The sequence below is a fragment of the Alosa alosa genome, chromosome 13 (genome assembly GCF_017589495.1).
Source record: "Alosa alosa isolate M-15738 ecotype Scorff River chromosome 13, AALO_Geno_1.1, whole genome shotgun sequence".
NCBI lineage: Eukaryota > Metazoa > Chordata > Actinopteri > Clupeiformes > Clupeidae > Alosa > Alosa alosa.
The window spans coordinates 5,976,903-5,994,265 of record NC_063201.1 but is presented as its reverse complement, the minus strand read 5'-3'; the positions used below and the strand labels follow the sequence as shown (position 1 = coordinate 5,994,265).

Sequence of the window (17,363 nt, the reverse complement as noted above, 5' to 3'; positions counted from 1 at the left end):
GAAGAGTGGGGTCTTCAGGTTTTTGAGAGGGACATCCCTGTTCTGGTAGGAACTAGTAGCACGTTCCAGCATTGGGGGAGAGCAACGGACGGAAGGTAGTATATGCCTGTGTGAGAGCATTCAAATAATGGTGCTGAACTGGGGATTTCTTTGTAGGCAAGACATGACCACATGCTTCACAGTAGTAGGGAGAATGTGATATGTGGCAGGGTCCTTGTCCTCTTCTGAAAGAAAACCCTTTCTAGATTTTCTCGAAACTGGTTACTTTTTTCTGTAAAGAATATATTTTTTTTTTTTTTTGCCTTTGACCGTTGACATTTTGTGTGCATTGTCAACTTTTTTGTGTGTGTATTACTATGAGCAAAACTTTGAGGCTTTATAAGCACGAGCGGTCATTAATGCTAACCCACCGACAGACATTTTTCATTCTCACTGCCATGACTGTAACAGTGCCACCCATAGATATATATATACACATCAATCTATAGTTACTTTGGGTACTTATAGGAGATCTTATTTTAGGATACTTATTTAATCAAATAGTGATGACAGTGCTGGCACCATAGATGTATATATATATCTATCGCGGTCATCACTATTTGATTAAATAAGTATCCTAAAATAAGATCTCTTAAGTACCCAAAGTAACTTGCTTTGCTTTCATTTGAATCCGAATAATCCGATACACTGGTAATAATTCCTTTGTATTGTTAATATGGACTTCTGGAAAGTTCAGAAATGCGATTAACTATAGAAATACAGTTAATCACGATTTAAAAAAAAATATCATTTGACAGCCCTAATAAAAAATGAGATTTTTATCAACAATGACAAGTCAGCTGGAACCTGCCACTCCCTCTCCCTCATGTGCGCTCCGACGCGTTCCCAATTAAACGGAGTAGCATAACGTTCAAGTTAGATCTGCTGCGAGAGGACCCAAAAAGTAATATCATCCTTATGTAACATGCTGTTTTGACATTGACATTGTAAATGTTCTTTAAGAAGAGTGAAAAGCAGTTTGCAGTAAAGCTAACTACAACGTCTACCGCAGGGGAAAAATAGCGAGCAGCCTATGATGACCTAATGAAATGCTTGGCGGGCCGGATTAAATTGTGTGGCAGGCCGGATCTGGCCCACGGGCCGTAGTTTAGTCTGGTGTAGTGCGTGTGTGTAGTGTAGTGTAGTGTGTGTGTAGTCGTGTAGTGTAGTGTATTGTAGTGTGTAGTGTGTGTGTAGTGTAGTGTAGTATAGTGTAGTGTGTGTGTGTGTGGTGTGGTGTGGTGTGTGTGCTTTGCCCTCACTTGGTTCTCTGCTCGGCCAGCTTGGCCTCCTCCTGCTGCAGGATGTGCCTGCGCTGCTGCTCGGCCTGCTGGAGCAGCTCCTGCTGCGTGTGCCAGGCCTCGTCCTCCGCCTGCTGACGCACCGCCTCTGACCGCAGGTCCTGCAGCACCTGCCTGTACACGCACACACCGCACGCGCACACACGCACGCACACACACACACAGACAGACTCACACGCGCACGCAGACTCACACGCACGCACACACAGACTCACACGTACACACACACACAGACTCACACGCACACACAGACACACACACACAGATGCACACACATACACAAACGCACACGCACGCGCACACACACACACAGAGAAACAAATGACACCAGGCAAGCACAGACATGGTAGACACAAAACCCCAAAACAACAAATAAGCAAACATAACAAACAGAGTTATAATTAACTCACAAAACGTTAACTCTTTAATAGCCTCCAAAAATCTTTGGCCATTCTTGATGGAGCCACAGCTCACACAACAACTTGAAAATAACCATAACACACACTCATTTCATCATTCCATTATGGATATTTTCCATTATGTGCTGTGCCAGAAATGGTGGGATCTCTGGGATCGGTCAACCCCAGCCCTACCTATTCTACTATGCATACCCTACCCAGCCCTACCTACCTATTCTACTATGCATACCCTACCCAGCCCTACCTATTCTACTATGCGTACCCTACCCAGCCCTACCTATTCAGGTGCTGCCCAGTCCTACATATCCTATTCAATACTCAGTGTGACTTGGTTGTGGTTGTGGGTGAGGGGGGCACCTCTCTCGCAGGTATTGCGCCTCCTGCTGGCGAATGCGCTCGCGCTCCTGCGACTGGTACTCCACGATGAAGGTGGGGTACTGGTTGAAGACTGGATACTGGCCGCGGAGCAGCGGCTCAAAGTCACTCAGCGTGGAGCGCGGGTGGATGTCCGCTGGCGTGGTGCTCATCAGCCGGTACGTCTCCTTGATCATGGCGCCGATGTCAAAGTTGTTGCGATGGTGGAAGAAGTACTGCGTCCATTGGAGAGGGAGGTCATGGGAGAAAAAGGTTGTTGGAAAAAGTTGTTGAGTGGTAGGTCTACATGGCAAACCCCAATCTACAAATCAGAGTGTCCACATCACATCGTAAAGACATTCTCAAAACAGACAAACAACATGTGCCAGCAGTGACTTGTTTTTTTTCCTTCACATTTTTCCAAAAATACATTTTGACTACAACTGGACTACTAAATACACTAAATTGCACCATAAAACCACTTACAAGATTTCCAATAAACTTGCATTGCATTCTCCTTGTGTGTGCAGTGTAAAAACAGTATATTAACTAAGGTGCTTTATGATCTGCCACTTGTTTTGTGCCAAGTCACCATCTGCATTCATGACTGTAAATGTAAACAGAGCTTGAACAGCCATCTGGTGCGCGGGTACCTCAAAGTCCTCTCTGAAGGTGAGCATCAGCAGCTGCGCTCGGCAACAGGTGACGTAGGCTACCACGGCCACCAGCAGGAAGGCCGGGTGGTTGGAGAAGACGTTGTCGAACAGCCGGAGCCACTCGTCCCTGGTGAGCACCTCGGAGAAGAGCGTCTCGAGGAGAGGCCACACGTACAGCTGGATGACACGCGAGTCAGATGGACAGAGAGAAGGTTAGGTCTGTGGTACAAGCATAAGCACCGCTCCCTCATGACAGCTCTAAAGCCTCATGCATGATGTGGTTGAACACATACTAAACACCACACCATCTGTCAAGTCAGATCACTTCAAATGACATATATGGGAAATAGAATGTGTGTAGAATGCCTGTGTGTTTACAAGGTACAAGGGGATGGGGGGGCTACAGCACCTGTGCCACACTTCACAGGTGCAGTCCAGGTGCCCACAGGGACCCGAGCACGACTCTGTCTCGATCTGATCCCACCCCATCTCTCTCTCCCACTTCCTGTCACTCGCTTCCCTGTTCTGTCACAATAAAGGCAAAAAAAGCCCTTCCTCACCTGTGAGGTGATGCGGCAGTCGACCAGGTGCTGCAGCAGCTCCTTGTCATGGTGGGCCAGCACGTTCTCCACCATGCTCAGCACATTCAGCGGCGGGTTGGGGAAGTACTCAAACCAGTGCTGGCCCCAACTCACTGTTCCCAAGAGGACACAGCAGGACAACACGTCATTACTGTTCTTTTGACAAAGATTGTTTAAATTTAAAAAAAAAAACAACAGCAGTGTAAACAGCCATTTCATTTACGCACCAATGACAGTGGCCACCACTTCAAAACAGATGAGCGGATTGTTCTGGAAGAGTTTCACAAATGGAAAGGCCACCAGGGGGAGGTAGTCTGCCTCCCCAAAGATGGCCGACCAGTGAGCAAGCGCAGACAGGAGCCTGAGAGTGGGAGAGAGAGAGGGAGGGAGGGAGGGAGGGAGGGAGGGAGAGAAAGAGAGAGAGAGAGAGAGAGAGATAGAGAGAGAGAGAGAGAGTTTGCGGTCCTGTCTCCTATCAGTGTATTACCCAAAAGGACAGCACTACAGCACTGGCTATATGAGAGGGTGCTGTTCCTCATACAACCCCACATCAATAAAACAAGACAACATAAGCTTTCTTTTTTCTAAGTGAAGCACCACATGCTGGGATTCACAGAGCTGACAGCTTTGTATACCTCTGCAGGCCCCTCTGTAGCTTTTGGCTTTTGATGGGGTAGCGTTCCTGAAGAGTCAGGTATGCAGGGTGGAGCCCTTTCTCCACCAGGCTGTTGAACGCAGCATGGTTCTCAGGGAGTTGCAGCAGAGAGCGCCAAACAAACATCCTGTCAGATGGGAAGAGAATTCCGTTTAGAGGACAGTATGGCCATGGAGGAGTCTTCACTCTGATTGAAACATGAAACAATGGTGCCACATTTTCAAAAGCTGTGGTAAGGAGAGTGTGGTATCCTAAAATCTGTTTTCCAGGCTGTACCTGTATTTGGCTGGGTATTCCCCAAAAGCCTTCAGTAAGGCAAGAAGTCGCTTCTTGTTCAACCCGCCAGGTAAATCATTCTGTAAAACATACCAAAATGTTTTACAACAAACACATTATCATCAAGTCAGCACCATTATTTCTTTGCCGTCAAGAAGGGCTTTTTTTTTTTTCCTTATTTCTTTTTTTATATGTATAAAATAACAAAAAACAAAAATTGCAATGTAACATGTGAAATAAGTGAAGTGGGTACCTGACATGGATGTAGATAAAATTGCAATAAAGTATAAAAAAAAAAAAAGAAGGGCTGTAATATCAAACAATCCTAAATTGATTGATTGATTGTATTTACTGATGACCGCTGTGATGACAGCGATATTGTGGTAATTAATGATATTAATGATAATGCACAGGTTAGTGGACTGGTGCAGGACTCACCTCTTTTTCCTCTCCGGTGATGACCGCCGGAGGCCGTAGCACTTTGGCTGGGACGCGGCGCCCGGAGGTTTTGGGTCTCTGCACCGTGCCTGACCGCACCTTCACCAGCATACCAGAGCCGCCTGCCGTGGAGTCCTGAGAGATCACCTTCACCAGTGGCTGCGGGGGCTGGACACAAGCAGTATAGTAAGTATAAGCAGAGACTTTCTAATGAGGAGACACAGCACTCAAAAAATCCTCCATAGAAATGCATGGGGCTAGTTTGTCTACACATATCCCACCCCTTCCTCGGCAAAACGTCGACATGTGAATACATTGAGCCAATCATGTGGTGTGATGTGAATACATTGAGCCAATCATATGGCGTGTTGTGAAGCCGAATAGGATGCCCGATGAGTGCCCAAAAAGCGTTGCAATATGGCCGCCAAGTGGAGGGACTTGCCTAAAAGGACTTTGGTATAAGTATATATACTCTTTTGATCCCGTGAGGGAAATTTGCTCTCTGCATTTATCCCAATCCGTGAATTAGGGAAACACACTTCCACACAAAACTGTCACATCCACAACGCCAACACAATTCCATGGTATTTAGTTGGCGTAATGGAATTGCCCTAATACAACATGGTCCTACCTATATTTGTCTCAACCCTTTGACCATTTTTTGCATAATGATTCAGCTAATTAAGCTTTTTGGAAGCTAAACACATAGTGAACACAATTCACAAAAAAAGGCTTCTAATAACAACTGAAATGGTAAGACCCAAGAAGAAACAAAAATCAGTGGTATCTAACTGCAGAGCTACCTTGTTGACCTCTTGTGTAAGACCCTGAACGCTGTAGATGTTAAGAGCACCAGTGTCCATCACTGCCACTATGTGACGTCCCTTGGGACAGATGGTCACCGTGGTTACGGTGTTGTCAATGGAGCCGATCTCAAAGAGCTGCTTAAAGGTCTGGATGTTGATGAAGCGCATGATACCATCCTGGCTGAGCACTCCTAGGACCTAGAATATGACAGAGGAAGAGAAATGCTCTGTGAATGGCTGTTTATTAAAAAAAAAAAGTTATGTTTAAAGTTAAGTTAAAAATGTCAAGGTTTATATCCATTCCTTCATATGCATTAGTCTGGCATCCTTTTTAATCTTTTATTCTTTTTGAGCGACTCTTATTCTGATGTGTTTTATAATGAAATATTGGCGTGATACCTGGCTGAATCCGCTATCAAAGCTGTCAGGTAGGAACTCCAGTTGGCGCACGGTCCGAACCTTAGGCGGCATCTGGACCACGCGCATGAGCTGCCTGCTCTCCAGGCACCACAGGTGGAGAAGGTTAGAGCGCCCCCCAGCGGCCAGAGTTTTCCCATCCCTGTGAAACACAACACTGGATGTACTACTACTGACATACAGCAAGAAAAGGTTCACCAGTGGGGTATTCCAAGTACGTGGTTTAGTGACAAACCTGGGTAAGTTAACTTCTAGTAAGTGGTAAACCTCCTAATAGAAGAGCTGTATGGCTACATTCTCCTAACAAAACAATGCCAAAGGTCCCTTGTTGTAGGAGGTTTACCACTTATTCTGAGTTAACATACCCATGTCTGTCACTAAACCACATACTTAGAATACCCCCCAGACAGATGTGCTTCATCACCCTAAAAAGCATTGCTATTGACCCAACCACCATGGAGCAAAAGTTCAGCACACTTTTAATTTACACTAAATTTCTTTGCCAAACAATTTCTAAATCTCTACTGAAGAGAGTAAAGCAATTTATTTTAAATGAGACATGAAGATGAAATGCACATTTATTCAAAAAGCACCAGATGAATTTCTAAACGTGTTACCTTGTTATGGCAAAAGCTTTGTAATGTATTCTGGGTCCATCCTGAGGCACTGATAGCTGAAATTTGCAGACAAGTGTGCCGCTCTCCCAGGCGAAAATGGAATCATCGTTAAAGCAACTGAGGATAGTGTTACTTAGTGGTAAAAAGAAAACCTACAGAACAAAGCAAACATGGCTATATGTCAGTAATTAATTATGTCAACATTATGATGTGCCAAAATCTGTTTACATCACTGATATCTTTTTCTGTACAGAAGAGATTTACATAGGGCTGCACAATTATCAGAATTGCAATATGAACCAATTATCTAATCGCAAGGGCTACAAATAATCGTTCATGGTTAGTTTTGTCACATTTATGATTTTAATATTCATGTCATCCTGCTTGACTGTGCCATTTGTGATTGGTGAGCATGCCTAGTGCGTGAGAAACACAGCACTTCTGATTGGTGAGCTTCACAGTCAAGCTGTGCTTCTCATGCCCTAGCAACGCTCACCAAGCAGAAGTGGCACAACGTAGAGACATTTGGAATATTGAACTAAATCAATTCATTGACACTCAAAAAATCATATTGCAAATCGCAATCACAATATTTGTCAGAAAAATCGCAATTACATATTTTCCCCAGAAATCATGCAGCCCTAGATCTACATTTTACATCACAAACTGACAGATGTTCGGTTTATATTTGTTTGTGCTTGGTTAGTCTAAGCAGGTTGACTGTCAGGTTTGTATTCCATTTGATGACCACAGTTAAGTTCCTACCCTTTGGATGCCCACAGACTGGCGAATGTTGAGCTTCCTTTTCCTCTGGAAGGTGTCCAGGTCCCAAAGCTGTGCGGTGTCTGAGGACGTGGTGATGGCATATCGCCCAGAGCTGTGCACGGATATGAAGGACACAGCCCCCTCATGACCTCGCATCCAGCTCACCAGCTGTTTGGTATCTAGCAAGACAACAATCATAGGGGAGAAAAAAATATCTCCTGACATGAAATCAAACAATCAACCTACAAAACTATTGGATTCATCTGAGTGAAATTAGAATTGTGATTTTACACGAATAGTGTATGCAACATAAACTTGTATTATTGAATATATCTACCTTTGTCAAAGCATTTTATTGAGTAGTCTGCCAGGGCAACTAAGAACTCTGTAGTTCTGTGCAAACTGAATGCAAGAGCCGTGCATGCCTGTCCAGTTTTCTGGACCAGCCTGAATCTATAAGATAATGATGAATTCAGTACAGTGCAAATCTTCAGATAAATCTGAGTGTTCACAAACAAACAATCTTTTCCTGATTGTTAATGCAAAATCAAAGGTGTGAAACTCGTTGAAACTTACCTGTTTCTACTTATATCAAATACATAGATATTTCCGTGGTGGTCACCAGCAAGAAACGAGTCCCCTGTTGTGTCATATGCCACTTGCAGAAATCGCACTTTCTTGCTTTGATGAGCATCAGTGCGAACTACACTGACGATAACACTATAAAAGGCGGAAGGAAAGGTTAAGGTGATGAATGGCTGCCAACTTTTCCTTTACTTACTCTAGGGATGAGACTTCTTTAACGTTAACGTTATCGGAAAGTTGAGGGACACTGTTCGGACAATCAATGTAACGTTACAAATGATTTTGCAGTGCAATTTGTGGTGCTTACTTACCCGTTACTTACAGATGGGTTCGGCTTTCGATACCATACTTTACCATCTACTTTAGAGCCAACGTCGGTAGTCTGCATTTCTCAAATGACTTGCAACAGATATTTTACAAGCTAATTTAGTCAGAAAACTCTTGCTAGCTAGATAGATAGCATGGCTGCTAGCTGATGTTGTTAGCTCGCACAGACAGACAGGGCGGTAACTGCAGCGGGAAGTTTGAAATATACACTTGTTTGCTAAACGTATTCCTACATTCTAATGGAGATAAGTTAGTAGTTCATCAAAACATTGAAGTTGCCCATAACAGCGAAACACACGAGACTTAAATAAACAGTCAAAGGGAAGTTGTAGGGAGGGCTCTAGACAACTGTTGAAATTTTGAGAATGTTCGTTGCTCGTTGCCCCTTGCTTGCTTGCTTGCTTGCATTGCTTGCTCAAGCTACAGATGTAAACACTTCAAGTGCTTATGGGTAATGCTATGGTAATGACGTGTATACGTTTATTTACATTGAATAATGAATTAAAATCCACCTATCAAGATATATGTATTTGAAATAAATATATGTTTACTAAATGTAATTTCAATCCATACGTTGATTGCTTTATGTACAAACCACACTTTATACATTTTCCATTTTATTACCCGTTCAGGGAACAGGTGGATTTCGGGAACTATGTTACGGAAAATAATCAAATGCAATTTAGGATCAACAAAACAGAACAAATCACAGGGCACTGAGTTTGATTGAATATCGTTAGGATGATCAGTGGCTTGATAGATTTTCCAAAAAAGGTCTTGGCGTGTGTAACGTTACGCAAATATCAGACAGGAAGTGAAAGGTTGTAGCGTCTACTCTTGCGCGGCCACGTCATGTAAACTAAACTACAGCAGTGTGCGCTTTGAATAAATAGCATTACAGCATTGTAATTGCGATTTCTCAAGAAGAGTGACAACTTTACGTCTGCATTTGGGTTTAAAAACAACGGACTGACTGACTTGTGACCTGGAAGAAGGATATCGAAGGCTCAATTTTGTGCCAAAATGTCAGATATTGGGGACTGGTTCAAAAGCATTCCGCCTATCACCCGGTACTGGTTTGCTGGGTCAATTGCGGTGCCATTAATCGGAAAACTTGGATTAATCAGTCCTATGTATCTTGTTTTATGGCCTAAGGACTTCTTTCACAAATTCCAGGTAAGCGCACAGCTTTTATACCTGACATACGGCCTCTTGTGCTAGCGAAGACAGAGATTAGCCATTAGCAAAACCTTGTAGGCCTCGGCTTGTGCAACGGGCGAATGAATTCATCGTTTTCTTGTGTTCAACCAATGGCAACACTTGTAGTAAGCAGGTGAGGCTGTACTTCCGGGATCAAGTCCACTAGCTAGACAGTAATGTTTTTATTATTATTTTTTTTTTATATCTTATTTTTAAACCTTAACACACCACGGAGTTACTAGACATCCTCCTCCATAGCTGTTTTAGTTACTGACAGTAATATATTATAAGACCTGCTGTTTGTCACCATCTTCAAAGCAACCCAATCTAAAGCTAGGATGACACTGCATACAAACACTGATACATGCCGTAAACATATCGCCGTTATATCTATAATTTAAATGTACAATTATTATTTTTTACCACTCTCTGATAAATGTGAGATGTCTAAATACATGTCAGGTGTTGCTGAAATGCTATTTGAATCAAATATGGAAACGGAGGTTGTCGAGTTATTTGCATATTTACGTTAGATCATTAGTACAGATTACTCATGTTGCCACACTGGGCAGAAACCCTGGGACACCTCAGTGCCTTAAAGCTGACCAAAACCACCAATTGCTCTTATGGGGTTATGGGGTTATAAGGGTATGGAGCAGGCCTCGTCTGTCTATCATTCTTCTCCATACCAGGAGAACTTCTATAGTTGTAGATCTCATCTGAACAACAACCCTAGTATTGTAATTGTTTAGCCCATCAGATGAAGGCTCACCCTTCTATGATGGCAATGCTCAAGAGTTCCTCAACATCTTTGTCAGTGATTTGACTGCAAATAACTGAAGCCAAAAGCAAGGCAACAGCCAGAACTCACATGAAAGTATTCTGTGACAAGGAATTATATAACAGTCACAGGCACAGGCACATCCATCACAACACAAAAATTAATTGCAGTAGGTATCCAATATGGTTTAAAAACGCTGTATTAAACATACCCAAGGAGATCTGAGGCGCAGGCATGGACATTTTCTTTTTTGTTAATTTCTATTTTTTTGTTAAGTTCTAGCAACTGTTGGGGGCTCAGCTATGTTTTTGCATAACCAAGCCTGATTGGCATTGATTTGCTTCATGTGCCTACCACAAGGTGGTGTCATTTCAGCATTGATCAGTCTAGACAAAGTGTTGATGCTGAGTATGTAAAGCTTTTCATCTGAAGTCAGACTAATTATTATTGTTGCAGAAAACAGATGAACTTTTTTTTTATTACAATTAATTTGTTAAAATGGTTCAGTGTTTAATTGGGTTCTATTAAACAGAAGCAGTAGGCTGCAGCCAGTTGTGACCGTAGTCCTTGTTTACAGCAGAGAGGATCCTCATGAGATGACCAAGGAAACCCATTTTTCTTGGCTGACTGAGATCTCTTTGGTGATATTTAGCGCCTCCCTTTCCCACCCCTCTGGACCTAGCCCACCCTGCTGTGCTGATTCAGCCACTGCTCTTGTCCCTTGTCCCAGCAAACAGCCAGAGTGCCAGTACAACCCCCCACACACACACACACACACACACACACACACACACACACATACACTGCCCAGTCTCTTGATGAATGAACCTTATCTTCCCAGACAGGTTTCCCTCAGTGCTGGTGTTGATGCCAGAACTGGCATGCCTGGCCTGGTTTTGTGTTTAGCGGGCACTGGGTAAAGTAAACCACTTCAATGTAACCCAGGCCCCCAACAGCCACTCTGTTTGTGTGGGGGTGTTGCACAGGATGACGGAGACGTTCTGTAATCAGGCGCATGCAAATGGCCCCTGTGTTTATTTTCTCACTTAGTTAGCTGCACACTGAACAGAGTTGAAATGGATTGATGATAAGTCTTATTCACAAGAAGTGATGTAAGAGTTGTAAGATTTTTAAACATTCATCTGATTTGAGACAGATTTGTTGATTGTAATTAGGAAACTTTTATTCTAATTTTGCCCACTGCTTGGTTCAGTTGGCCGTCTGTATGGGGCAAACAGAAGTGCTTTGTCTTAAAGTCTGGTAGTTGCTAAATGGAATTATATCAGATGTGTAATTTAAACAAGAATTAATCCAGCAGATGCATGAATAATGGATAGGAAGCATAGAGTAGGCTGACTTCATTTCACATGAGGGCTAGAAAAGGGCCTTAAGCTATAAAGATATTTAAGCCACAAATATGTCTTGGATTTGCTCCTTCAGTAGCAGAATTTTCTCCTGACAAAAAGGGGCAGCCCAGCCCAGGTATGCGGAGCTTGGATCCTGGTCGAGCAAAGCTGGGCATGCAAGGCCACCGTCTAGCTGTTGATATGCGGCCAAAAAAGGAGCTCCTGCCCCCCCCCCCCCCCTGCTTCCCCCCACCCCCTCAATTTGCTCACACATACACACACACACACACGCATAGCCTCATGGAGCGGCTTTTTGCTTCTTCTTTAACCCACTTTTCCTCTCTTCTGCAGTCCCCACAAAGGTCACCTCTATGTGGAGGCAGGCAGGCATTGCAGGCAGGCAGGGTTCTGCGTTCTGCTGCCGCCGCCGCTGCTAGTGCTGCAGTGGGTGTGGGATGGCCCCGCCGCTACGCTACGCTAGCGCACAGTTGTTTGATGCTCCCGCTTCAAAGGACCGGTGCTGAGCAAATACAGAGCTGTGGCCAGCTGGCTCAGGGCGTCCACACTAGCTCAGAGAGAGAGAGAGAGAGAGAGAGAGACAAAAGGGCAAGTGAGAGCGCGGCACAAAAGAGACAAAAAGGGAGTGCAGAATATTAGAGAAGAGAAAAAGAGATGATGGTGAAGGAGAGAGGGTGAGTGGAAATGCAAGAGGAAAAGTGGGGAAAAATAAAAGAGTGATTGGGAGATGTGAGAGTGAGGGGGGGCGGGTCTTTGATGGCAACGGAAGAAGGGAGCAATGGAGAGAGTCGAAGGAGGGGGGGGGAAAGTGCCTGTTGTTTACTGACCCAGATTTTCATGCCAGGGAGTTAGCAAGCAAACATGGACAACAGCACAGATGTAGTTGCCCATTCCACCCCCCCCCCCCTCCCCTCCCTGGCTCTCGCGGTGCTCGTCTGGGGTGGCTCCACGGCTCCACCCAGGCCACCATTTTTCTTGGTGCCTGTCGATAAAAGCCCCAGCAGTGGCGCCAGGCAGCGAGGGGCCTCCTAATGGGGTTGGGAAGTGGTGGTGGTGGTGGTGGTGGTGATGGGGTGGGTGGGTGGATGGCTGCACTCTTCAACAGGGTAAGCTAGGCTACCCTCTTTGATAGAGTAAGCAACAGCAGCAAGACTTAACTACCCCCCCAAGGCCCACACACACACATACACACTCAGAGCATGATGGACCCCATCAGAACAGATAGCCTGAGTGTCTGGTTCCCTGTGAGCTACAAAGCAGATTTACCCCTCTGGTCCCCTCCCACTTAATTCAATCAGTGTACAACATACATTACAGTAGCAGGAACCACAAGCTCACATCAGTGCCAGCCTTTCAGAATGTAATTGGGCTGGTTGCCGACGCCACTGCCCCTGTCCATGTGTTGATGCCCACTGAGGAAGCCAGAGGCAAACACAGAGCAAGTATTGATCTGATGAGTCATCAGTAATGCACTCATGCTTCTCTCTCTCTCTTTCTCTCTCTCCCTCTCTCTTTCTCCCTCTCCCTCTCTCTCTCCCTCTGCCTCTCTCTCTCCCTCTCTCTCTCTCTCCCTCTGCCTCCCCCCCTCTCTCTCCCTCTCCCTCCCTCTGCAGTTATGGAGGCCGTTGACGTCCACGTTGTACTTCCCTGTCGGCCCAGGAACGGGGTTCCTTTACCTGGTTAATCTATATTTCCTGTACCAGTACTCTACGCGGCTTGAAACAGGTGAGAAATTACAGACACACTGCTGCATGTTCAATTAATTACATTTACATTTATTCATTTAGCAGACGCTTTTATTCAAAGTGACTTACAGAAAGAGGAATAACATTCACGCTACAGATTATTATAAGATCGGTCTTGGACACAGGCATGTATGCTCCAGTTTTCTGGAATAATAAAAAGTCTGCTGCGATGAGATTCATGACATTTATGTTGTAGCCAGTATATGTCATTAGTTACTTGCTAAGTTATTCTACAAAAAAGACATTCAATTTAATGTGCATAGTTAAGTCTAAATACATTGAAGCAATAGACTTGAAGTGTTGCCTTGACCTATATGTTCATATAACCTGTGTGTGTGTGTGTGTGTGTGTGTGTGTGTGTGTGTGTGTGTGTGTGTGTGTGTGTGTGTGTGTGTGTGTGTGTGTGTGTGTGTGTTGTTTACCCAGTCATTGTAATTGTATTTTTTCTCACTGTATAGGAGTATTTGATGGAAGACCTGCAGACTATGTATTCATGCTCCTGTTCAACTGGCTATGCATTGTTGTATCTTTTTACACATCTCAACTCAACAAACAACAGCACTCATGTGATCATTTCCATTAATATTGACTCTATTGATTTTGTACTCTTCAGATTCTCTAGTTTTCTCATCCATTTTATGTATACAAAAGTATCTAGTATGTAAACATTGTGTGTGCGCCACAAGTTGCTAGGTTAAAGGATTTCTTGTTCGCTTGTAGTGAGTGACCCTTTGACTTGATACAGAATGTATAAGCAGTTGCCTCTGTCCCAAGAGAATTTGCCTTGACAGTTTGTCCAGATCACTGGTTTAATGATGGATATGCAGGTGAGTCCAAAGTTCATATTATGGTTGTAATACAAGATGTTGTATGTTGATACTTGATGATATGAGGTATGAAAAGCACTGTATACATTTTACAAATGCAGGTTATAACACTGAAGTGCATAATCCACTTGTGTACAGCCCACATTGCGTCTCTTGAATCTCTAGCCATTATGACTAAAACAGGTTTATAGCTGTCATTCCAATATATGTAAAGATTGTAATCGCTGTGTACAGTGAAGAGTGGTGAGTGCTTCAAGTGGTCAGATGATCGCTTTATGTTTGCTTGAAAATGAGAGATGGGGCAGCGTATCAACTTACAGAGGCTCTGCAAAAGAGTCCTCCATCAGCATGGCTTGTCAGCTGTAGGAGACTCTTTTCCACTTCCGCCACAGATCATTGCCAGAGGGCTGCCTCATAAATCTGTCCAAGGTTGAAGTGGGCAATGCTAAGTAGTACAACTCTGTTACCGTTAGACACCATGTCGGATGTTCCGTTAAATAAGTGGGTGTGAGTCCAGTTGTGAATAAGGTGTCACTGGTGGAGGGGGGCTTTTTTTTGGTAGAGAGGAAGTGACTAGCCACAGTTGGAAATGTTTTGAAAATGTGTTTTGCATTTGCTTGTAATTGTACCACCCCCCCACACATATTATTTTTTTCTCAAGTATTGTAAATGAATGACAAAGTATTGTCTGTGAGCTAAAAATAATGCAAGGAGGTATGAGAAAGCTTGTGAACTGTGAAAAAAGAATTCTCCTGCCGTTGGGTTCATGAGCGTTGAATGTGTTTCAGCTCCTGATGATCCCTTTGATCATGTCAGTCCTGTATGTTTGGGCCCAGCTCAACAGAGACATGATCGTGTCTTTCTGGTTCGGCACCAGATTCAAGGTATTGAATCATACATTTTATTGAGTATTAGCCAATTGTTACATCCTCTTTTCAGAATTGTCATGTCTTTAGCTTTCATTACATGAGCTGTATGTTCTCTACCTACCTCTCAGGCTTGTTATCTTCCCTGGGTTATCTTGGGCTTCAACTACATCATCGGAGGCTCGTAAGTGTTCCAATTTATGTTTGCCAACTTAATCTGCATTTTCCCCCCCACCCACCCAGACATTTCTTTATTTAACCTCCCGAAACACAACTCACTCCAATCATTGAAGCTACGTAGATGTGCATCTTGTAACCATGTGGAAACATTGGTTGTTCTCTTGTCTTTAGGGTCGTGAATGAGCTGATTGGAAATCTCGTCGGCCATCTGTACTTCTTCCTGATGTTCAAATATCCAATGGACCTCGGGGGCAGATCCCTTCTCTCCACCCCGCAGTTCCTGTGAGTCCAACATCTGCTCGCCCCGACACAAGCCAAGTGCAGCCGCTCTCCTGGAGAGTGGGACTTTTCCAGTCTGAAGCCCCTCTAAAAGCTCTTTCAGTTGACAAAGTTAAGAAACAAAGTTATTTGATCGCAACTACTCTAACCTTCTGGCCAACTGATGTAGAGAATCCTCAGAGTCAATGTTATGAGAGTAGACGTTTGTACAAAATAAAATAAAATTTGTAATGTTAAAAATATTTGCGATACTTGGCAAGTATGCCAAAACTGATGCTACACTAGATTGGTCAAATTGCGATTGCGATAATTGTGCAGCCCTACCTGAAACACCGTACAGCTTTATCTTGCTTGAGTAGTGGCAACAGCACGTGTAATGCCCAGTGGTATACTCCAAGTATGTGGGTTAGTGACATACTTGGGGAAGTTAACTCTGAGACAATGGTAAGTCTCCTAATGGAAGACCTCTATTGCTTTCTTTTATTAGGGGCATGAAGCCATTGGACTCTTTTATGAGTTAACTTATCCACGTATGTCCATCACGTGACTATACATATGTCTTACTACGAATAAATGTTCTCTGATTAGATTTTGTCTCTTTGTTTTCTCTGCAGGTACCGCTACCTCCCCAGCAGACGAGGTGGGGTGTCTGGATTTGGAGCTCCACCCAGCAGAAGACCAGTGCCACAGGAACAGGGTGGGGGTGGAGGAGGGGGAGGGGGTGGACGCCACGACTGGGGTCATGGTTTCAGGCTGGGAGACGAATGAGATGGCACACACGCATACACGCAACTACGGAAACTACTCCCCCTCCCTTCAACCCGGAGGGCAAAGACTGGGACATTTGACGTCAGTGATGCAGAACATGGATTTTATACTTTTTCTTTTTTTCTCTCTCTCTCTCCCTCCCTCCCTCCGACTATAAAGATGTGAGGTGTCAAAGGCGTCACACTGCCTGTTCACATCAGTATGTTCTTATTTTCTTCTCTCACTCTCAACGCCATATCTTTTTACACTGTAATGTGTTCTCCATGTGTGCTGCCAGCTTTTGAGAAGTTGTGATGTAGGAGTGAGTGGACAAACCCATTAGTCCACACTACTGTCCCCCACTTTTTTTTTTTTTTTTTTTTTTTTTTAAACAGGCAGCACCTGAGGTAAAGTTATGACCTCACTCGATTGTTCCATCCTTAACGTTCTCTTCAATTTGGTTTCTGTGCTATCTTTGAGAACATCCTGGGACTTCTGTACATAGAGGGATTTTTGTTTAAGTTGGGGAATTTTGGAGGACGTAAAAAATTCCATGCAAACACAAAAAGAAAATAACATAAAAATATAATACCTGTTTGATTTGAACCACTTAGTTGTTGTTAAAGTGTGGAAGGCAAAATGAAGACAAAAAAGAAAAAAGGAAATTCAAGTGGGTGCTTCTAACGACATGTAATGGAAAACTGTGTAGTCTAGCTTTGCAGATGATCGTGCTGCCTAATGCAAGTAGTTGCAAATCAAGTGGGCTGAAACACTGTGTTGCACTGGATGAGTCTGCTCGGGGGATGCTTCCTGTAGCGTCCCATACTGTCTGCAGATAAGGGTTCCTCCCACGCTGATGATGAAAATCGATGGCAAGAGATCAAAACTCTCTCTTGGCCTTCGTTAGCACTGAGTTAAAACGGGATACCACTGTGTTGAAAGTTAATGTCCTCAGAATCAACAGCTTGCCAAAATCTCTTTTTCCCTCCAGAAGTACAATAAACATGCTATTTTAGCATTTAAAAGAAGCTTCAGTTGAAATGTTTTAGTTGCAAAAAGCAACAGGAATATAGATATATTCAAGTGCAATGTTATATCCTACATCTAAAAATGCCGATAGACTAGTCAGCTACAAGTC

The 17,363-nt window shown here is 43.8% G+C and overlaps 2 protein-coding genes across 3 annotated transcripts in view; one reads left to right on the top strand and one right to left on the bottom strand.

The window, feature by feature from the left end:
- The window catches only part of tbc1d31 (TBC1 domain family, member 31), a 13,817-nt gene extending 5,156 nt beyond the window's left edge, over window positions 1–8,661 (bottom strand). For both annotated transcript variants that reach the window (XM_048260688.1, XM_048260689.1), the window contains exons 1-15: window positions 8,221–8,661; window positions 7,901–8,044; window positions 7,662–7,777; window positions 7,325–7,503; window positions 6,560–6,711; window positions 5,925–6,084; window positions 5,523–5,723; window positions 4,720–4,887; window positions 4,282–4,361; window positions 3,986–4,132; window positions 3,578–3,711; window positions 3,330–3,463; window positions 2,767–2,946; window positions 2,117–2,349; window positions 1,302–1,454 (exon numbers count right to left, since the gene is read on the bottom strand). In XM_048260688.1, the coding sequence (XP_048116645.1) occupies window positions 1,302–1,454; window positions 2,117–2,349; window positions 2,767–2,946; window positions 3,330–3,463; window positions 3,578–3,711; window positions 3,986–4,132; window positions 4,282–4,361; window positions 4,720–4,887; window positions 5,523–5,723; window positions 5,925–6,084; window positions 6,560–6,711; window positions 7,325–7,503; window positions 7,662–7,777; window positions 7,901–8,044; window positions 8,221–8,297 (2,258 nt within the window). In that variant the 5' untranslated portion in view covers window positions 8,298–8,661. The remainder of the gene's footprint in view (window positions 1–1,301; window positions 1,455–2,116; window positions 2,350–2,766; window positions 2,947–3,329; window positions 3,464–3,577; window positions 3,712–3,985; window positions 4,133–4,281; window positions 4,362–4,719; window positions 4,888–5,522; window positions 5,724–5,924; window positions 6,085–6,559; window positions 6,712–7,324; window positions 7,504–7,661; window positions 7,778–7,900; window positions 8,045–8,220) is intronic.
- A 371-nt stretch (window positions 8,662–9,032) lies between these two features.
- Window positions 9,033–17,253, top strand: derl1 (derlin 1). Its single transcript, XM_048260687.1, has 8 exons — window positions 9,033–9,412; window positions 13,195–13,306; window positions 13,785–13,849; window positions 14,127–14,153; window positions 14,942–15,037; window positions 15,151–15,203; window positions 15,371–15,481; window positions 16,093–17,253. The coding sequence occupies exons 1-8, from the start codon at window positions 9,260–9,262 to the stop codon at window positions 16,244–16,246; spliced, it is 771 nt and encodes a 256-aa protein (XP_048116644.1). The 5' UTR covers window positions 9,033–9,259; the 3' UTR covers window positions 16,247–17,253.
- The last annotated feature ends 110 nt before the right edge of the window (window positions 17,254–17,363 follow it).

Coding starts and splice junctions, on each gene's coding strand:
- derl1 (XM_048260687.1), top strand. CDS start 9,260: ATGTCAGATATTGGGGACTGGTTCAAAAGCATTCCGCCTATCACCCGG. Junction 9,413..13,194: donor ACTTCTTTCACAAATTCCAG/GTAAGCGCACAG, acceptor CTCCCTCTGCAG/TTATGGAGGCCGTTGACGTC. Junction 13,307..13,784: donor CTCTACGCGGCTTGAAACAG/GTGAGAAATTAC, acceptor CTCACTGTATAG/GAGTATTTGATGGAAGACCT.